General features: G+C 39.5%; 1 protein-coding gene across 2 annotated transcripts in view; it reads left to right on the top strand.

The window, feature by feature from the left end:
- The window catches only part of LOC149162411 (chlorophyll synthase, chloroplastic-like), a 200,757-nt gene that overhangs the window by 27,936 nt on the left and 154,847 nt on the right, over positions 1–17,974 (top strand). For both annotated transcript variants that reach the window (XM_089437258.1, XM_089437259.1), the window contains exon 3: positions 1,852–1,946. In XM_089437258.1, the coding sequence (XP_089293384.1) occupies positions 1,852–1,946 (95 nt within the window). The remainder of the gene's footprint in view (positions 1–1,851; positions 1,947–17,974) is intronic.

The following is a 17,974-nucleotide window of genomic DNA, read 5'->3' as shown; positions in this document are numbered from 1 at the left end:
ACAACTCTCCCAAGTCTTTACCTGTTACCCACCACCTGTGGGTAACCCCTATAGGAGAAATTTTCTCCTGGATTTGTCTTCAGCCGGCAGCCAGCAGCCCCTTGCAGCCACCAGATAGCTCGATGTGCCACCATTCTCCACCACCTGAGCTAGCCATTGTGTGCCGCTGAGCATGTCTTAACTCATGGCTGGGACGTATCACTGAAGAAGGCACTGCTGGAAATTAGTTTAATGGACTGATATTTTTTTCGATAGCATCCACTGAGGAAGACTGATCAATCTGAGCCTCTGTCGCTGAAGTTAATATACTGGGTTCCATCTTTCTATTATCCCCCATGTAAGCTTGTGCCCAGTTGAATATATGACTGCCCATATTCAAAATTATATTCATTGAAAAGAGTTATCAAGAGTGATAATTTTATTTCTGATTTTATAGAAGCATTTGTTCATTTATTTGAAGCATTTCTCATGTTTACAATACTCACTGCACATGTCATATGAGATAAAACTATAAAATCACAGCCTACAGCAGTTAACAATCAAACTGTTTGACGAAAGTGATCACTGAAGAATAACTACAAACCTCAGAACTTTATAGGCAGAATTTGGGAAATTTGCAGGGAGGAATCTTACACCGATTGATGAAGTGACTTCCCCTCGAATCCTCACGAGTTCTATGGCTTCGATTCTGCCCCTTGAACAACGAAACTTCATTGGTCATGATTGATGCTTACTGTTCATTCCCACTGAAATTTCACTTTCTATTGCTTATGTTGTGGTTTGGAAGTGGAGCAGGGGTTTTCTAATAAATATCAATGCACTTATTGCTTAGGGTTTCAACAAGTTGCAAAAATGTATTTTTCGTTTTGATCCATACGTGGTGGGGTCTCACTGTCATTAGATATGTTTCCAGAAACGGGATCTGCTTCCAGCACACAAGATTTGTTTCCTATCAAGCAGGATCCGTGTACTAGCCTACCAGGTGGACCAGATGCAGATTTGCGTATCTAGCCTAATGAACCCGCGGATCTGGTAACACAAGTACCAAGGGACATCCCAGCATCCACTATTAGAAGGGACATCCTTGGGACAGATACATCACAAGGCACTTCCCTGAGCTTTCCCTCTAAACTTGTGGATGCTGATGGACATCTCCTCACAGTCCCCTTATTCCCAGTGGGCAGGGTATCCATCCCCAATACTAGGCAGTGCATTCCTCTGGTGTACAAGTTGGTAGTCTTGCTTAGGATATTGCACGAAAGATGCTTCTTGTGGAGAGTTCTCTACAGCCACAGCTATTCCCATAATTTGTTACCATTTGTTATATCAGCTCCCTTTGCATCAACTTTGCTTACCAGGATACTTTGTATTCACCACGATAGGATTCCATATGCCACACAAACTTGCCTTGCCCCACAGCTACAGATATATGTTTCTGATTCAAGTTAGAAAGATAATATAGGTGTTTTCCAGCATTTCATCAGTGAATTCCCTCTTGCTGCTAATATTTTATTCTAATTCTTGCCCAAGGCTTGACTATTTGCATATTGTGCCACCTTTATTGTCTCATGATCCTTGAAAACCACCATTTTTTTCAGCATGTCACCAGTCCTTGAAAGTTGAAACAATCCCTCCATTCCATGGATGATCCCAAAGGTTCACTGTGTCTTCCCCACCTGCCCCTCATTCCCATCATAAACAATAATTGTCTATGAATTTCACACTATAATTCCATGGAAGCATATTGATATGAATTTGATTCACATTCATTTGTCGCTTTTTCTTAGGTGCAGTACTAGGTAAATGCAGTCACCATTCGTTTAATACTTTTTTTTAATCTTGTTCTATCAGTTGAGTCTACAACTCCAGAAAAGGCACCAGCGAAAAATGAAGGATCATCTAGCCTCAATCAACTTCTTGGAATAAAAGGAGCAGCGCAAGAAACTGTATGTGGATTTCATGAATGCAATTGCAGATTGTTATCAATGTACTGTATGTGGATTTCATGAATGCAATTGCAGTTTCTTATCAATGTCTAAGTAGTAAAACTCTCTCTTTGATTTCTAATTTTAAATGCCACATTCATTGCAATATATCAGTGCCGCTTTCAGCTGTTTGGCAAGTTATGGCACTTAGTTCTTTGTATTTGAATTTTGAATTATAAATAAATTTATCATAGCCAATGACTCTAAATGAAATATGTTAGAACATAATCAGGCTATGCACCTTAAATGCTGTTAAGACATTCTTTTTTTACATGTATGGTTTATATGGTATATTGTGTAACTGTACCCTGCATAACATAGCTGCTTGACAGGCACATACATATTAATGCATTAGCATACCACATATTTATATCTTAATGCATACATATTAATGCATTAACATACCACCTATTTATGTTTTAATGCATTAACATATTTTTATCAAGGGGAGTTCACATTTTAAGTTCTGGTATGACAGCTGTTGATTTGTGGCATAGGTTGCGTTGTCGCCCGGATTGTATAGGCACCTGCGACAACTGCTCAGGGTGGGGACTGTCACTTTGATCCTTGCCCACTCCATTCTAGCTGTCTCCCAACAACAGGCTATGGGGGGTAGTCCCTATGAGATGAAGTGAAAGAAGACAAGTTGGGGACCAACTTGCGTGGTTGACACCGATGAGTGGCCTAGACACTTGGTTAGATTAGAGCAAGATTTATTGATTAGATTAGTTTTTTCAAGTAATGCGACTAGTGCCTTGATGGAGTCACAATTCTTGCTTATTATAAATTGAAACCAATTGGCTGGATGGACACCCGCTGCTTAAATGCTTGACTAACCTATATGAAATGCAAGTCCTAAAATCTATGTGAAGTGCAAGGATCTTGGTTAGTTTTAGATTATATGCCTAGTGACCCAATGTTACTTGGGAGCGGGAGCGGAAGCGGGAGCGGGAGCGACCATTTTCAGAAGCTCCCGGTTTGGGAGCGAATCCCGGAGCGATTTTTTAAAAATATATATATTTTTATATTTTTTAATTTTTGATACATATATGTCAACAAAAACATGTAGAATGATGAAATAGACATAAAAAACATAAAAAAACATAAATTGATCATTGAACCATATCACATCAATCATCTAGAAATTATAATCGTCATCAACCTTAGTAAAATTAAAATACATATTACAACTGCAACATATTGAGTCTTATAAATCATGATTCATCAAATTCAATATTAAAGTTTCAACTTCAAGCTTTCAGAATTGAAAATTCAATAACATTTATCATCATTGATCACCAAAGTAACAAGTTGTACTTGTAAGCCAAGTTTAACCATTACAAGAAGTAATATCGAAGATATTTCTAAGTCCTGACTCCTAACTTCTAACTGTTAACATGATATGAAATGTTAAAAATTTATAAAATGAAACATGAATAATGAGATGAAATGAAACAACTTTAGTGACTAGTCTTTCACAAAGCATCATATTCATAATTCACAATCATTACCAATGAGTTATAATTGCCAAGGCCCAACTTCAAACTTCAAATTTTCATTGTCACAGTGATATAATGTTTACAAAAAATATCATAATGTCATAATGATATGAAAGAGTCAAGAGTCAAGAGTCAAGGACTCAAAACTCAACACTGAACAGTTATGAAAACTAAAGTGACAAGTCTAATAGAAACTAAAAAAGACAAGTAAACTGTAAATCTACAAGTGACCCTTGCCACGAGAGTCTCCAGGAGTATAAGTAGGTCGTGGTGGTCTTCTAGGAGTCTCCCGCCCAGACCGACGACCAGAACTAGAGCCTCCACGCGAGGGTGCCGATGGAGGTGGCGACAGCGATGGAACAAGACTCGGGCCCCGAGAACTGCTACTGGATGGTGGAGGTGGAGGTGCCATGGCTGCTGCAGCTGCTTCAGCTTCATCCCGTACAAGCTCCTCTTCTAGTTCTTCCATATGTACAATGCCATCCTCCAAATTGTCGTCCTCAGGGTGATTGTCCCAAATTTTATATGTGGGATCTTCATTAGCCCGATCACAGTAATGGCTCAACAACCTCAAGTTGTAGTGCACATAAACCAAGCTTTCTGCTCGGTTTTCGTTGAGCCTGTTTCTTTTCACATTATGTATATAACTGTAGGTGCTCCAACACCTCTCTGCAGAAGAAGAATTTACAACCTGTGAAAGAACTTTTATTGCCAATTTTCGCAAAAGTCCGTGGCCGCCATATGTTTCCCACCATGTGAGAGAATCAAATTTATCTTTGTCATCCATTGCATGGAAGTTACCATACAAACCACTGCCAGTGAAGTATCTGCCTATTTCAAGGCGCACAGCTGCACATTCCTCCCTGTCAGGCACCAACTTTTTTAATGCTTCCAGATATCCTCTAGTTACCTCTCGATCTAAATGGGGTTTGGTCCTAACACCACCCCCTGCTGCAGGTTTGCCCAACCAAGAATCTGAGTAGTATTTTGGCGTAAGGATATACGCCAAGCAATGTAGTGGAAGGTTAAGCCTATTCCACCGTTCACACACACAATCGTGAATCAGTTTGTACAAGTCGGGATCTTTGTTATGAACAATGTCTTTTATTTCCCCCAACATGGTATCCATTTGCTCATACACCTCGCCAATCACTGGTTTGTCTGTATCTGCAAACCGAATCATGTTATAAATTGGCTTGGTGAAATCCAATACCTGTCTCACAGTTGTCCAAAACTGCCCATCAAGAGCGGCCTCCTCCACCGTTTCAAAACCTGCAATGTCAGCTACATTTGTAGCCCTTTCCTTTAACACCTGCCAATGTGGACTTGATACCATGCTAGCTAATGCCTCTCTTACCTTCAAAAGGCGCCTGAAGGTGAGGTAATAGCTACCAAATCTAGTCCTCGCAATCTTCAGCAACTCCAATCTCGAGTGACTGCGGAAAAGGCCATGGGTATTGCTATGATTTGTAATAAATTTTATCATTTTTTTTCCTTTCTTGTACAAATCACCAATCCATTGGTATTGTTCATTTTTGTTTTTGACAATATCATGCAACAAAAGGTTCAATGTGTGAACCAAACATCCAGACCAAAATATGTTCGGGTATTTATCCTCAATAATTGCTCCCGCTGCCTTACAATTAGGAGCATTATCAGTGATGACTTGGATGACATTGTATGGGCCAATACGCTCAATTGTTTCAAACAATGCTTCTGCAATGTTGATAGCGGTCTTGAACTTGTCTGAGTAATCATGTGCAGCTAGAAAGATGGGACCACTAACAGACACAGCAAGAACACTTATCAATGGCTTGCCTTTTACATTTGTCCATCCATCAGATACAATGGACACCCCATTGTCAGTCCAAGAACTTGTCATTTTATTCAAAGAATGTGATATTTTTGCTTTTTCATGATCAAGGCCAACAGTTCTTGCCTTGTCATACCCAGGGCTCTTGTATCCTTTAGGGGCATCATTTATGGCAGAAACCATTTCGTGCCAATAAGGTGAGCGTAGAACATTGAATGGTATCCCACATGCATAGAGGAACCTGTAAACTTTTGAATCCACATCATTCCTACACCCCTCATCAAGGAAATCTGATATGGTTCTACGGCGTAAAGATGATGACCCTGTGCCTCCATGTCCATATCCACTGCCTTGGGAGGATGCTGAAGGAGTTCTTTGTGAGCTTGGTTCAAAGAAACCCCTTGATCTTTTTGCTCTGTATTGGGCGTCCTCCTCTTCCTTTATGTATTTGGCTCTATCTGCTGTTGACACCTTGTCACAAGTTTTGATTCCTATTTGTTTCTCTCCATCCCATGGCCTTTTCCCGCAGAGGTGTCTTCTAGCACGGGTGTATGAGCCTGTGTAGTCAGTGTTGCAATGGGGGCAATGAAATTTAGTGGTTCCACCCCCTCTCCCTGTTTCAGCCCTGTGAACATATTTCCACAATGGAGTTTGGTCTTGTTTAGTTTTTTGACCCTCATGTTCACCCTCCTCCACATCCTCCTCACTGGGGTTTTCACCCATTTGACTTCCTCCGGCTTCTTCATCCACCTCTTCAGTTTCAGGCCCCCTCCGTTTCCTACTCTCCACCACCATAATAACCAGAAAGGGGACCAGGAAGAGGAAAATGCCAATAAAAATCCTCAGGTCCATCGTGTTTGATGTTTGTAGGGTTTGAGTCTTGAATCTGCAAATTAATTTAGTTTATTGGGATTAATTCATTTAATTTAAATTAATGATCTTTAAACTCAAACAGGTAAATGAAACTAACCAAATTAACTACCTAACCAGCTAAACTAACTAAATGATTAAGTTACTTACCTCTGCAAGCTTCCTCCTCGCTCCTTGGCACTTGCTCCTCGCTCCTCAGCTCTGGCTCCTTGCTCCTTGCTCCTTTGCTCTTGCTCAGCTCTCAATCTCAAGCTCAATGAAGTTGAAATGAGTTTTTTTTGGCCCATTGGGCTTATAAACAAAAAAAAATTAGTTAAATTTTTTTGATTTTTCGGGTTCGGCGGAATTTTTTTCCGCCGAACCGCTCCCGGAGCGTTTTTCAATGCCCGGGAGCGATCGCTCCCCGATCGCTCCGGGAGCGATCGCTCCCTGAAACGCTCCCTATCAGAGCAGGGAGCGTAAATTTTTTTAAGGGAGCGCGCTCCCGAAAATCGCTCCCGTCCGGGAGCGATTTTGGGAGCGCGCTCCCGACCCGCTCCGGCCCGGAGCGCGCTTCGGGAGCGGGTTCGAGGGGGGGGGGGGGGCGCTCCCCCGCAACACTGGCCTAGTCTAAATGTAACCTTCCAAGGTAGGTTGTGGTAAGGAGGCCAATAGGAAGCAGACTAGGCCCGATTAACGATACTTTCTGTTAGACTCTTATTATTTGGTGCCTCCGGCGCTACAGAGACTGTGGATCTGACGACTGCAAGGTCATCGTGTCAACCACCAAAGAGTTGCCGAGGCCCCTCAAGCTTGATGAGAAGGGTTGTCTTATCTTTCTATTAGCCTAGCTTATGCTAGGAGATAAATTATTAATGCAAGCTAGATCTAGGATGCTTAATGCAAGATGATGAGTGAAATTTATCTTGAGTTAAGATTGTTTAAGTTACTTAAGTACTTAGTGAGAATCAACTTATTACAAGAGTACTTGACAATATTGAGATGACAATCTTAAACAAGATAGATGCTAACGGATACAAGTGCAAAATTCAACTATAGGTCAATCCACAAGATGCTTAAGTAAATCAACTTATCCACCAATGATTATCAACACAAGATATTATGCCAATTTAAACTTAGATGCCCAAGTTAACTCTATTCATCAACAAGATTAACTTCAGATTTTGAGTGCAAAGTTAGACAACCTTTGAGACCAAGATGAGATAAGCCAATTTTAGATTTATGACAATTTAGATCAGCAATAACACTTTAGAAATTTCAGACTTTGTTAATGTTATGACAATAGTAAGGAAACTACTTTAAATCATGAAATTTGCCCAACATAGGAAACATAATTTTTTTTGATGACCAACAAATGCAAAATAATTCGTTAAGTCCACTTTATGATGATGTATTCAATGATATTTCAAATTTGATTGATTAATTACAAATTTACAGCATAAATAACCACAAATCAGCAAGCTAATGATACCAAGAATAAATGATCAATATGCCCAAAAATAGCAAAAATGAACTGAAACTTGGAAATTACAATTTTTAGGGATTTTACAGAGTATGACTCAACAAATTTCAGAATTGATATGTTTATTACAACAGTAAACAAATGATAGATCAACAAGCTAGCAATATTAAAGACAATGCCCAAAATGCCCAAAAATAGTAAAATTTTGTTGGAAACTGAAAAATTAAAATTTTTTGACCCTTATTAAATGTATGCTTCAGAAATTTCAAGTTTGAAATTCTCAATTATGCAGTAAATTCCAGCAAGCATAAAATTAGATCTAGGCTAGATCTAAGATGCCCAAGTGGCCAAAACTCATAAAAATTTAGATTTTACAATTTTAGGTGATTTTGACCATTAAACATGTGATTTTAGGGCTTAATTATTATTGATTTGACTGCTGTAATAAAACAGAGATAAAACTAGGGTTTAGAGGTCAAACCCTAGGCCCAAGGCCTTGAAGATCCCTTGGTCAAAATTTGTTGAAACTTTGGGATCAAGTTGTTACTTGAAAAATAGAATTTGTGAGCTTCAAGACCTGCAAAACCACCGAGTATTCAATGTTGAAAAATCAGAGGAAGGTTTTAGGGCAGATTAGAGCAAAAAAGTCCAAGAAAAGCCAATGCTAGGCCAAAGAAATCCATCATTTGGGGATAAGGGGGCTAGAGTGATAGATCGGGGGCAGAAAATGCAAGAGGAGGTCGGAAAGAGGCAATGTTGGGGGAGAAAGAGCCTCAAAGGCTTGACGCAGGGGTAACCGGGGCTCAAAAGGGAGGACGCTGAGGGTTTTGGGCCTCAAAAGGCCACGACAAACCCTCAAGGGTAGTTGTCTAGCCTTCCAGAGGGAGGCCGAGGCCCCAAAAGGCTACGACTAGCCCTGAGAAGGGGCAGGGAAGGAGGGAGAAGGATGAGGCCTTTTTGCCTTATGACCAGCCATAAAGGTTGAAAAATGCTGATGCAGGAGGTCAATGGGCTGATGGAGGGGCTGAGGAGGCTGAATCTATGCTCGAAAAATGAAAACCCTTGTCTTGAATTTTTTTCTTCCTCGGATCTGAATTTTGCTGTGAAATCTTCAGTGAATAGCCTTGCAAAATTTTCAAGAGGCTAGATCTTACCCTCAAGGGCCTAGATCTAGCTCTTCCTTTACTTGATCCCTTGATCCAACCTGCAAAAAATAAAAATACAACACCCAAACCCCAAATATATACAAAATAAATCAAAAAACCTCAACCCAATCTAGAAAAATAATTTACAATTTAAATTACAAAATTATTTTACAAATTACACAATGGTTTCAAATAGATTTTGAGAGATAATTTTTTAATAATATTTTTTCTTTTTGATGAATGGCTAAAAATGCTTCAGAAAATTTATGCTCACTATAGCCTTGGCGAAGATTTAATTCACCATATAAAAACTAAGGATCCAAGCAAAATAATCTTTGCCCATAGTCTGTGAACTTGGAGACCAATGATTGAGTATCTGTAAACACTATGTATTATCTCAAAATAATCACATAAAACACAACATAGGAAGCCTGTAGTCAATACATACCACAGATCAACGAACAAGAACACCTCAAGTTGCACCCCAAAGTCCTTTATTATAGCAGAAAAAAAAGTTCCCAACGGGACAATAGTTTACAAAAATGTTTTAGCCGCAATATTCTAGCCATAGATGAAGATGCTAGAAACTCAAATGACTCTAATTTATAGACAAATCCTTCAAATAGAAAAATAACGGCTAGTTTCTTTGATCTTTGTCAAAATAATCTTGGCGGTTGATAAACACTTCAAGATCTTTTAATCTTGGCTCTTGCTTTTTTATTTTTGGGGAATTTTCGAATTTATCATTTAATTCCATTTTAATTAGCTCAAAATAATTATTTTGAGTTAATTTCCTAAAAAATTTGGCTTTGACTTAACCGCCAAGGTCCAAGGGTCTAAATTTTCTTGAAATATATATTCTCTTGGTGGAGGACCTTCAAAACTGAGTCTTTTAAGATCCACAAATTTTTCCATTTTGAGAATTTATTTTTTTAAGACAATTTAAATTTGATTCTAATTAATTAATTTTCTGGCTTAGGATTTAATTTTATTTTGCTAGAAAAATTAATTAATTTACACATGAGGGGATATAATATTTTTCCAACCCTCTAATACATATGATTTTACATTTGCAAGACTCAAAGAGGGAATACACATTTGGCTTAGACCCTCAAGACACATAACCTATCTATGACACAATATGATCTTGTAAACCAAGTGATTTGTAATAAAATAATTAAGCCAACTAGTTTAAATTATTCCCAAACCACTTTTACATCAGACTTGACTAAAAACACTAGGACTCACCTAATAATTTGACAATAAATTTCACCCTAGCTTTGGAGTTTAAGTTGGAGGGAAAAAACTCTTCTGATTAGCCGTGTTTAAAAACACAGGTAATCAACGATGTTAAACAACCTCTTAGGATGAAATTTGTCATCAAAATTATAAGCTTACCCAGGTTGTTACATAGTCTCAAGGTTTTACTAAGATCATTTACATTACATAACTTGCAGAATAGGATAAACATGACACATGGACTACTGATATGTGATCTGATTGTGTTGAAAAAATGGGTACTTCCGCACCCCTGGAACTTTGACAATTTGAGTGCAACATATGGCTCCATATGGGGACACATTGCTTCCAAGAAGTAATGTGAGAACCCCAGAATCCTGCATCCAAGAAAACGAAAGTCCATCAAATAGATATCTTTTCAACATCAAAATCATCATGTATATATAGAAAGTATTGTTGGAATAGAAAAAATCTACTCTAACAAACTAAAATATAAAAGGCATAATATATATGCGTGAAATAAACTATCTAATGACATGAAATAAAAGGGAGTAGGGTTAGAGATACTATACAAAACGATGCCCTATGGCATCAAATGTCATTGGTGAGGAACAATCTTGGGCATCTGTCCACTGACTGGTAGATCACTTGGCTGCTTTTCAGATGTCCCTTGCTGAAGTTTGACCCTCTTAGGTCGGTGTGACTGCTCATCACTGCGTTGCATATCTCTGTCAATCTGAAATCTTCTTCTTTTTCTGCTTGGCGGAGGGGATGGGTGGTGGAAAAAGTGACATATCTCTGATTCAAAATGAGGCGGATGCTCCTGTGGCAGAACTTGTTCACCATTTTCCAACTTCTTTGGGACTTCCATGTGGTACCTTCTTTGTACTTCTCTGTACACTCTAACCATTCCACCTGCTATTGAGGGGATATTGGCATAATGGACCCACCCAAATCAGCCGCAAACTTGCTCGAGAGAAGCATTCCCCATACATCTGGTGTATCAATGACTGCTATATGCATGGTAATGATTCTGTACGGATAATCGACTAAGGCTACCTGTAAATCTTTAACCGCACCAAGGACTTCAACCTTTCTAGAGTCTATTGAACAAATATTATGGTACGGTCTAGAAATCCTAAAGTTTAATTGCTCATGACCTTCTTGGTCATAGCATTCTTAGATGCACCAGAATCTAGCATGCAATTATGAAGCAATCTGTCATTTATGTCCAAGGTAAGAAAGAATGGCTCATGGTTTTCATTAGTCACATAACAATTAATGTCTTTTAAACTAAATTTCTTTGTCCTGATAATTATTTCTGTCATCTTTCTGTTGAAGCACACCCAATGCCCTGAAGAAAGATGCCCTTTGTGAAGGAATTTTTAAAGTTCAAGTAATGGAACTGACATCTTGATGTTATTTATCCATGTTGTCCAATCTACCTTTAAAGCAAGTTTACATCTTTCAGAAGGAACTTGCTTAGCTTGACTTTGACTTTTACCCTTCGTTTGTTCTGTATAGCCCTTATTCTTTGCAAGTTCTAGAACTTGTTCTTGAGTTGGTTTCTCACCATATGCCTGAGTAATGGGCTCCTTTTCTTCACCGAAGGTGTTTATTGCGAAGGCTGAAGAAATCATATTGGTGCATCGACTCTCATTTGACTCACCTTGAGTTGCATTATTATTTTGTTGATTTCTACTTTCCTCTAAGATCCTTCTTGTAGTAATCATAAACTTGAAAGCAGGAACCATAAAAAAAATTTGATTTGCACTTACCTGAACTGCTATCTGATCCCGTGAAGTTGATGATGCTGCTGCTGTTTTGCTCCAATTACCCAGGGAGACCAATTCCACCCTGCCTGATTGAGCAGAGACTGACTGCTCAATCCAGCAAGCTTCTCACAGAAGCCCACTGTCCCCCGTGCCCAGAACCTTAGACGGATTAAAGCTCTTCCAATGGTAGACCTCTCTCCCTGCTGAATTTCCTCCTTCTGGTTTCTAACTCCGTTCTTTCCCCCCCCTCTCTCGGTTCAGGCCTCCGGTTTTTATCTGCGGGCCTGGCGGTGGCCGCCCTCTTGCCTGTAGCCACCGCCTTCCCTCGTCCCGACACGCCTTCCACGCATTTACGGCTCTCAGATATTTTCCCTGCTGTCATATGCGCTCTGTTATAAATATTCAGTTGGTTTTAAGCGCCCCCTTTGTATAAGGGTCCTTCTTTTGATTTTTGGTATTTTTAGTATATAGTTTAGTTTATTAAAGTTTTAATTTATATATGTTATAAAGTTTAAATTATATATTTTATAAAGTTTAATTTATATATGTTATAAAGTTTAAATTTATATTTATAAAACTTAAACATATTTATTATTTAAAATTCATCATATTTGTTTTATTATAAAGTTTAAAACTTTATATAGTGGATCAGTTTAGATGGGCCGTTACATACACTCCCCCTTCTGAAAACTTCGTCCCGAAGTTAGAGTTTTAGGTTTAAGGTTTTAATGGACATGACCTTTTTCTATCCAGGTCCCCAAGCTATTCTAAAATCATCCTATCCTTCCTAATCTCTTCTGCTCCCATCCTATCAATCCTCTACCGGAGTATGCCATGGCGTCAGTTTTACTGACCTGACCATTCATAAACTCTAAGGTGATAGCGTCGGCTATACCGACCTGATTCCCAGTAGGCATCCGACAGTCATCATCACACGTCTAGGGGAGTGTGATCCGCATAGTCCTCCCATGACTCCAGGGTTCGAAGGATAAACGGTGGGCAACATCTCCACCCCTCCTAGTAGGATTTAGGGTTAATACCCTATCATAGAATCACTTGGAGCTTTAATTGTTCTGAGGTTCTGTCATCACGTGGTCATCCCGGTAACTGTCTATTACCTGCAATCAGACGCTTATCCATGCATTCGTAAAATGTGCATCAACATATTCAAAATAACTCACATATTATTCCCTTATGAATTCACCTATGATACTATAGTACAACATATTTTGCCATATTCCACGCATGTCTTTTGACGTTCATCTAGAATGTATTCACTTCCTGATTTCTATCCCATTGATCATATTGACATAAATAAATAAATCAGATCTATAATATCTTAATTTCTATCAGAAGAAAATTTATTCAACTATCTTAACTTTACTTCAACAACTATAATTTAGTAAAATGAACCACATATATTGTTTTGGTATCCATGTACCAGCAGGAATTAAACATATATTATGCCACAAAATTTCATGTTTATCCATAATCATTCAAAATGTTTCTGATTCTCTGATTGTAGTGAAGTAAATATATACTAAACATAGTGTAAAGTTCTTCAAAATGGACATAAATTAGGGTATCTCTGACATATGTCCTATGTATTTTCCCAAGTTGCTGATCCAGGACTATACTTGTCCCATTGGACCTTAACTTGGTCCACCAGACGGTTCCTCAGTTGTCGAACTCTACGTTCCAGTATATGTAACGGTTCGACCGTTATGACTCCCTCGTCCAATACCTGCAATTCTTTCCACTGGAGGTTATGAGATAGATCAGCTATATAATGTCTTAATACATAAACATGAAATACATTATGAATTCTATGCAGGTGAGGTGGCAGGGCAAGACGATAGGCAACAGGTCCAACTCTTTCCACGACTTTAAACGGTCCTATAAATCGGGGTGACAACTTTGTCCCTTTTCCGAATCGAATAGTATTTTTATTTGGTTTGATGCGGATGAAGACCTGATCCCCTACTCCATACCTCCTATCAATTCGGTGAGTATCAACATAACTCTTTTGTCTATCCTGTGCTTCCTTTAATCGTTGTCTAATTTGTCTGACCTGCGCTTCCATTTCATGGATTAATTCTGGTCCTATTATCACTCGATCTTCTAACCTGTCCCAACTTAACGGTGTTCTGCAAGGTCTGCCATATAAAGCTTCAAATGAAGGCATCCCAATCGAACTGTGGTAACTGTTGTTGTATGCGAATTCGACTAAGGGTAAATACTTTTCCCAGTGTGATTGCTGATCCATCACATACATTCGTAACATGTCTTCAAGTACTTGATTTACTCTTTCAGTTTGCCCATCAGTCTCAGGATGGTAAGCAGTGCTTAAATTTAGCTGAGTACCCAAGGCTGTTTGCATGCAAGTCCAGAATCTGGAAGTGAATCGCGAATCTCTATCGGATATAATCTTCTTAGGTACTCCATGAAATCTGATAATTTCATTTATGAATACTCGAGCTACGTCAACAACATCGTAAGTATCTCTTACCGGAATGAAATGGGCGCTTTTTGTTAATTTATCCACCACTACCAGAATGGCATTGTGTCTTTGAGAAGTAAGAGGTAGTCCAGTGATAAAATCCATAGAAATGGTCTCCCATTTAGACATAGGAATGTCGTGGGGTTGTAAGAGGCCCGCTGGGTGACAATGATCTGCCTTTACTTGCTGACATTCCAAACATTTTGCAACAAATTGAGTGATATCACGTTTCATGCCTGCCCAAAAGAAGAGTTTCTTGGTATCCGCATACATTTTCCCTACTCCAGGATGAGCACAATATACTGCTTTGTGGGCTTCGCCAAGGATGGTATCTCGAAGATCTTTATCATCAGGAATGTACATCCTTCCATGGAATCGTAAGATCCCATCGCTTTCTAATTCATAACCCTCAAATTTAGATTCTTCTGCCCTAATACCCTCAAGACTTGCTCTCACCTTTAAATACCAGCTTTCTTTTATAAGATGATCCAGTACTCGTTGTCTTAAGTCCACTTTAATGGGTATGAGAGAAAATATCCGAGGTCTTTTGCTTAAGGCATCGGCTACTACATTTTCTTTTCCCTTAATGTATGATATTCCAAAGTCATATTCACTTAGGAATTCACTCCATCGCCTTTGCCTGGCATTTAAGTCTCTTTGGGTGAACAAATATTGTAGACTTTGATGGTCGCTTTTAAGTGTAAAATTTCGTCCCACTAGATAGTGTCTCCAAATCTTTAAAGCTAGCACTACAGCGGCTAATTCTAAATCGTGAGTAGCATAGAGTTCTTCATGAGGTTTTAGCTTTCTGGAAGCATAAGCTATCACTCCCCTATCCTGCATCAACACTGCACCCAGCCCTTGCTTGGATGCATCAGTACATACCGTAAAGTCTTTGCCCATATCAGGGACTCTTAGGATTGGTGCACTAGTGAGTAGTCTTTTGAGTTCAGAGAATGCTTTATTACATTCCTCGGTCCATTCATACTTAAGACCTTTACGCTGAAGGGTTGTGATTGGCTTTGCGATTTTGGAAAATCCCTCCACAAATCTCCGGTAATAACCGGCTAAACCCATAAAGCTTCGTATCTCATGTGCATTTTTCGGTATTGGCCATTCCATGATCGCTTTTACCTTCTCAGGATCTACTGAAATCCCTTCACCTGATATGATGTGACCCAAATAATGAATCTTTTCCTGAAAAAAAGATCACTTGGATAGTTTTCCATATAACTGACGTTCTCTAAGGCAGGACAATACTATCCACAAATGATCTTCATGCTCTTCCTCATTCTTGGAATATATGAGAATATCATCTAAAATGACTTGCACAAATTGATCAAGATATTCACGGAAAACACTGTTCATAAGATTCATGAACACGGCTGGCGCATTTGTTAACCAAAATGGTACCACAGTAAATTCATAATGTCCAAAACGTGTCCGGAATGCAGTCTTAGAAATATCATTTTCAGAAATCCTTAGCTGATGATATTCTGATCGAAGATCAATTTTTGAAAAGACAACAACTCCTTTCATTTGATCGAAAAGATCATCGATTCGCGGCATAGGGTATTGATTCTTTACTGTAGCTCGATTCAAGTCTCGATAATCTATGCATAATCTTAAGGATCCATCTTTCTTCTTCACAAAAATTACAGGAGCGCCCCAAGGTGATGTACTGGGCCGAATATGCCCTATATCGAGTAGTTCCTTCAATTGGATTTGCAATTCCTGAAGTTCTGGAGCTGTCATTCTATAAGGCGTTTTAGAGATCGGTTGGGTACCTGGCTTTAATTCAATAGTGAGATCCAATTCTCTTACCGGGGGTAATCCAGGTAGTTCCTTTGGAAATACATCCGGGAACTCGGCTAACATCGGATATTGTTCTAAGGATGGCCCTTTTTCTTGGCTTACTTCGTGAATTGCATAAACCTGACAACCTTTTCTTAAACAACGCTTCACCTGCATTGCTGAAATGTAGCGTAAAGAAACTTCACTCTTGATTCCTTGAATTTGGATTACTTCTCCCTCATCATTTATGCCCAGAATCCTTTTCCCATAACAGTCCACCCAAGCTTGGTGAGCTTCTAGCCAATCCATACCTATGATAAGATCATACGTTCCTAAGGCTGTGACATAGACTTTCAGTTTAGTCGAACAGACCCCTAGGTCAATTTTGCATTGATCCACACTCAAGCCCACGGTTTGGAGTTCTCCTGAGGCCATTTCCACTTGGTGGAAATCATTTTGTCTACGAGCTGCCAACCCACATTTGTTTAATGCATATGACGAAATGAAACTATCTGTGGCACCAATATCAAATAAGATTTTGAGTTTTATGCCATTGATAATACCTGAAGATTCCACTACAGTGGATTGCTGGGCTGCTTGGTCATGGTTGACTACTGCATGAATTCTATGATTACCTCGATTGGTTGATATCGGCTCCTTCTTAGTCCTATGCAATATATTCGATGAAGCTTCTGGGCAGTCACACTGGAAATGCGGTCCCCCACATCCCCAACAATTGAGCTGCGTTGATCCTCTTGAATCAAGGTGTGAATTTCTAGAGAACGAGCTTCGTCCCCCCATGTTGATTCCTCTCACACTTCTTCCTCTACTGGCAGTCCCTCGCGATGCCCATGGTCTGGTGTTGGATGATTCCGCGGCTATGGTGTTTACTGCCATGGGAGCTCTTGTCCCCACATTTGGGGTAAACCTGTTACCGTAAGGTGGCCTCGAGCTACCTCCTCTGAAGAAGTTCCGGGGAGCCTTCCCTGGAAATCCTGATTGTAAAGGCCCTGCTGGCCCCATATCTTTTTTGATTCCAAGGTGCTCTTTTGCATAATGACCACATTCGACTGCCTCAGCTACTGATGATGGTTTCCACATGCTTACCAAGGCTCTGATGCGAGGATTTAACCCAAATATGAAGCGTTCAGCTTGACGTTCATCAGAATCTAAGTAGTGAATGTATTTTACAAGTTCCATAAACCTTATCTCGTATTCTTCCACCGTTTTATTTCCCTGAATTAATGTATGAAAGGCTCTGGCTTGCTGTTGTTGAAAGTATGGAGGCAAATACTTTGCGCGGAACCTTTCCTCAAATAGTTCCCAAGGGACATTATCCGATGTAAGGTGCAGCTGCTTTTCCAGATTTCCCCACCAAATCAAGGCACTTTCCTTTAGTTGAAACACGACAATTTTTGTTTTTGCTGAAGACGAATATTCTTCTAACCTAAAGCATCGGTTCATTCCTTCCAACCATGCTTCAGCGTGTTCACCTGCTCGACCTCCTGAGAATTCTGGGAGTCTAATTTTCTGAAGCTCCCTAGAAATGTCTTCTCTCGATCTTCTGGGCTCAAAATTATTTGGTTTCGCTGAACTGGTGGCTACATGTTGAAATTCCCCTTTGGTTTTGGCCTTAGTTGATTCTTTTAATGTTTCCAATAAGGCCCCCAAAGAATTCATTATCACAGTCAACTCTGGCGCTGGGGCGATTGATGTTGATGATGGTCTTGGCGGTGACGATGGTGATGGGGATGATGATGGCGACGGTGGCGGCATTAATGGTGGTGATGCTGCCTGATCACGTCGTCGTCGCTCATACGTCCTTACCATTGTGATGGTTCCTGAACACATAATAAAATTCCGTAAAAATTTTGAGGTGGATAACCGAATTT

The sequence above is a fragment of the Pinus tabuliformis genome, chromosome 5_2 (assembly GCF_031772625.1).
Source record: "Pinus tabuliformis cultivar Carrire ecotype Pingquan chromosome 5_2, CPIR1, whole genome shotgun sequence".
In the NCBI taxonomy this organism is placed as follows: Eukaryota; Viridiplantae; Streptophyta; class Pinopsida; order Pinales; family Pinaceae; genus Pinus; species Pinus tabuliformis.
This window is presented reverse-complemented; position numbering and strand designations above follow the sequence as displayed.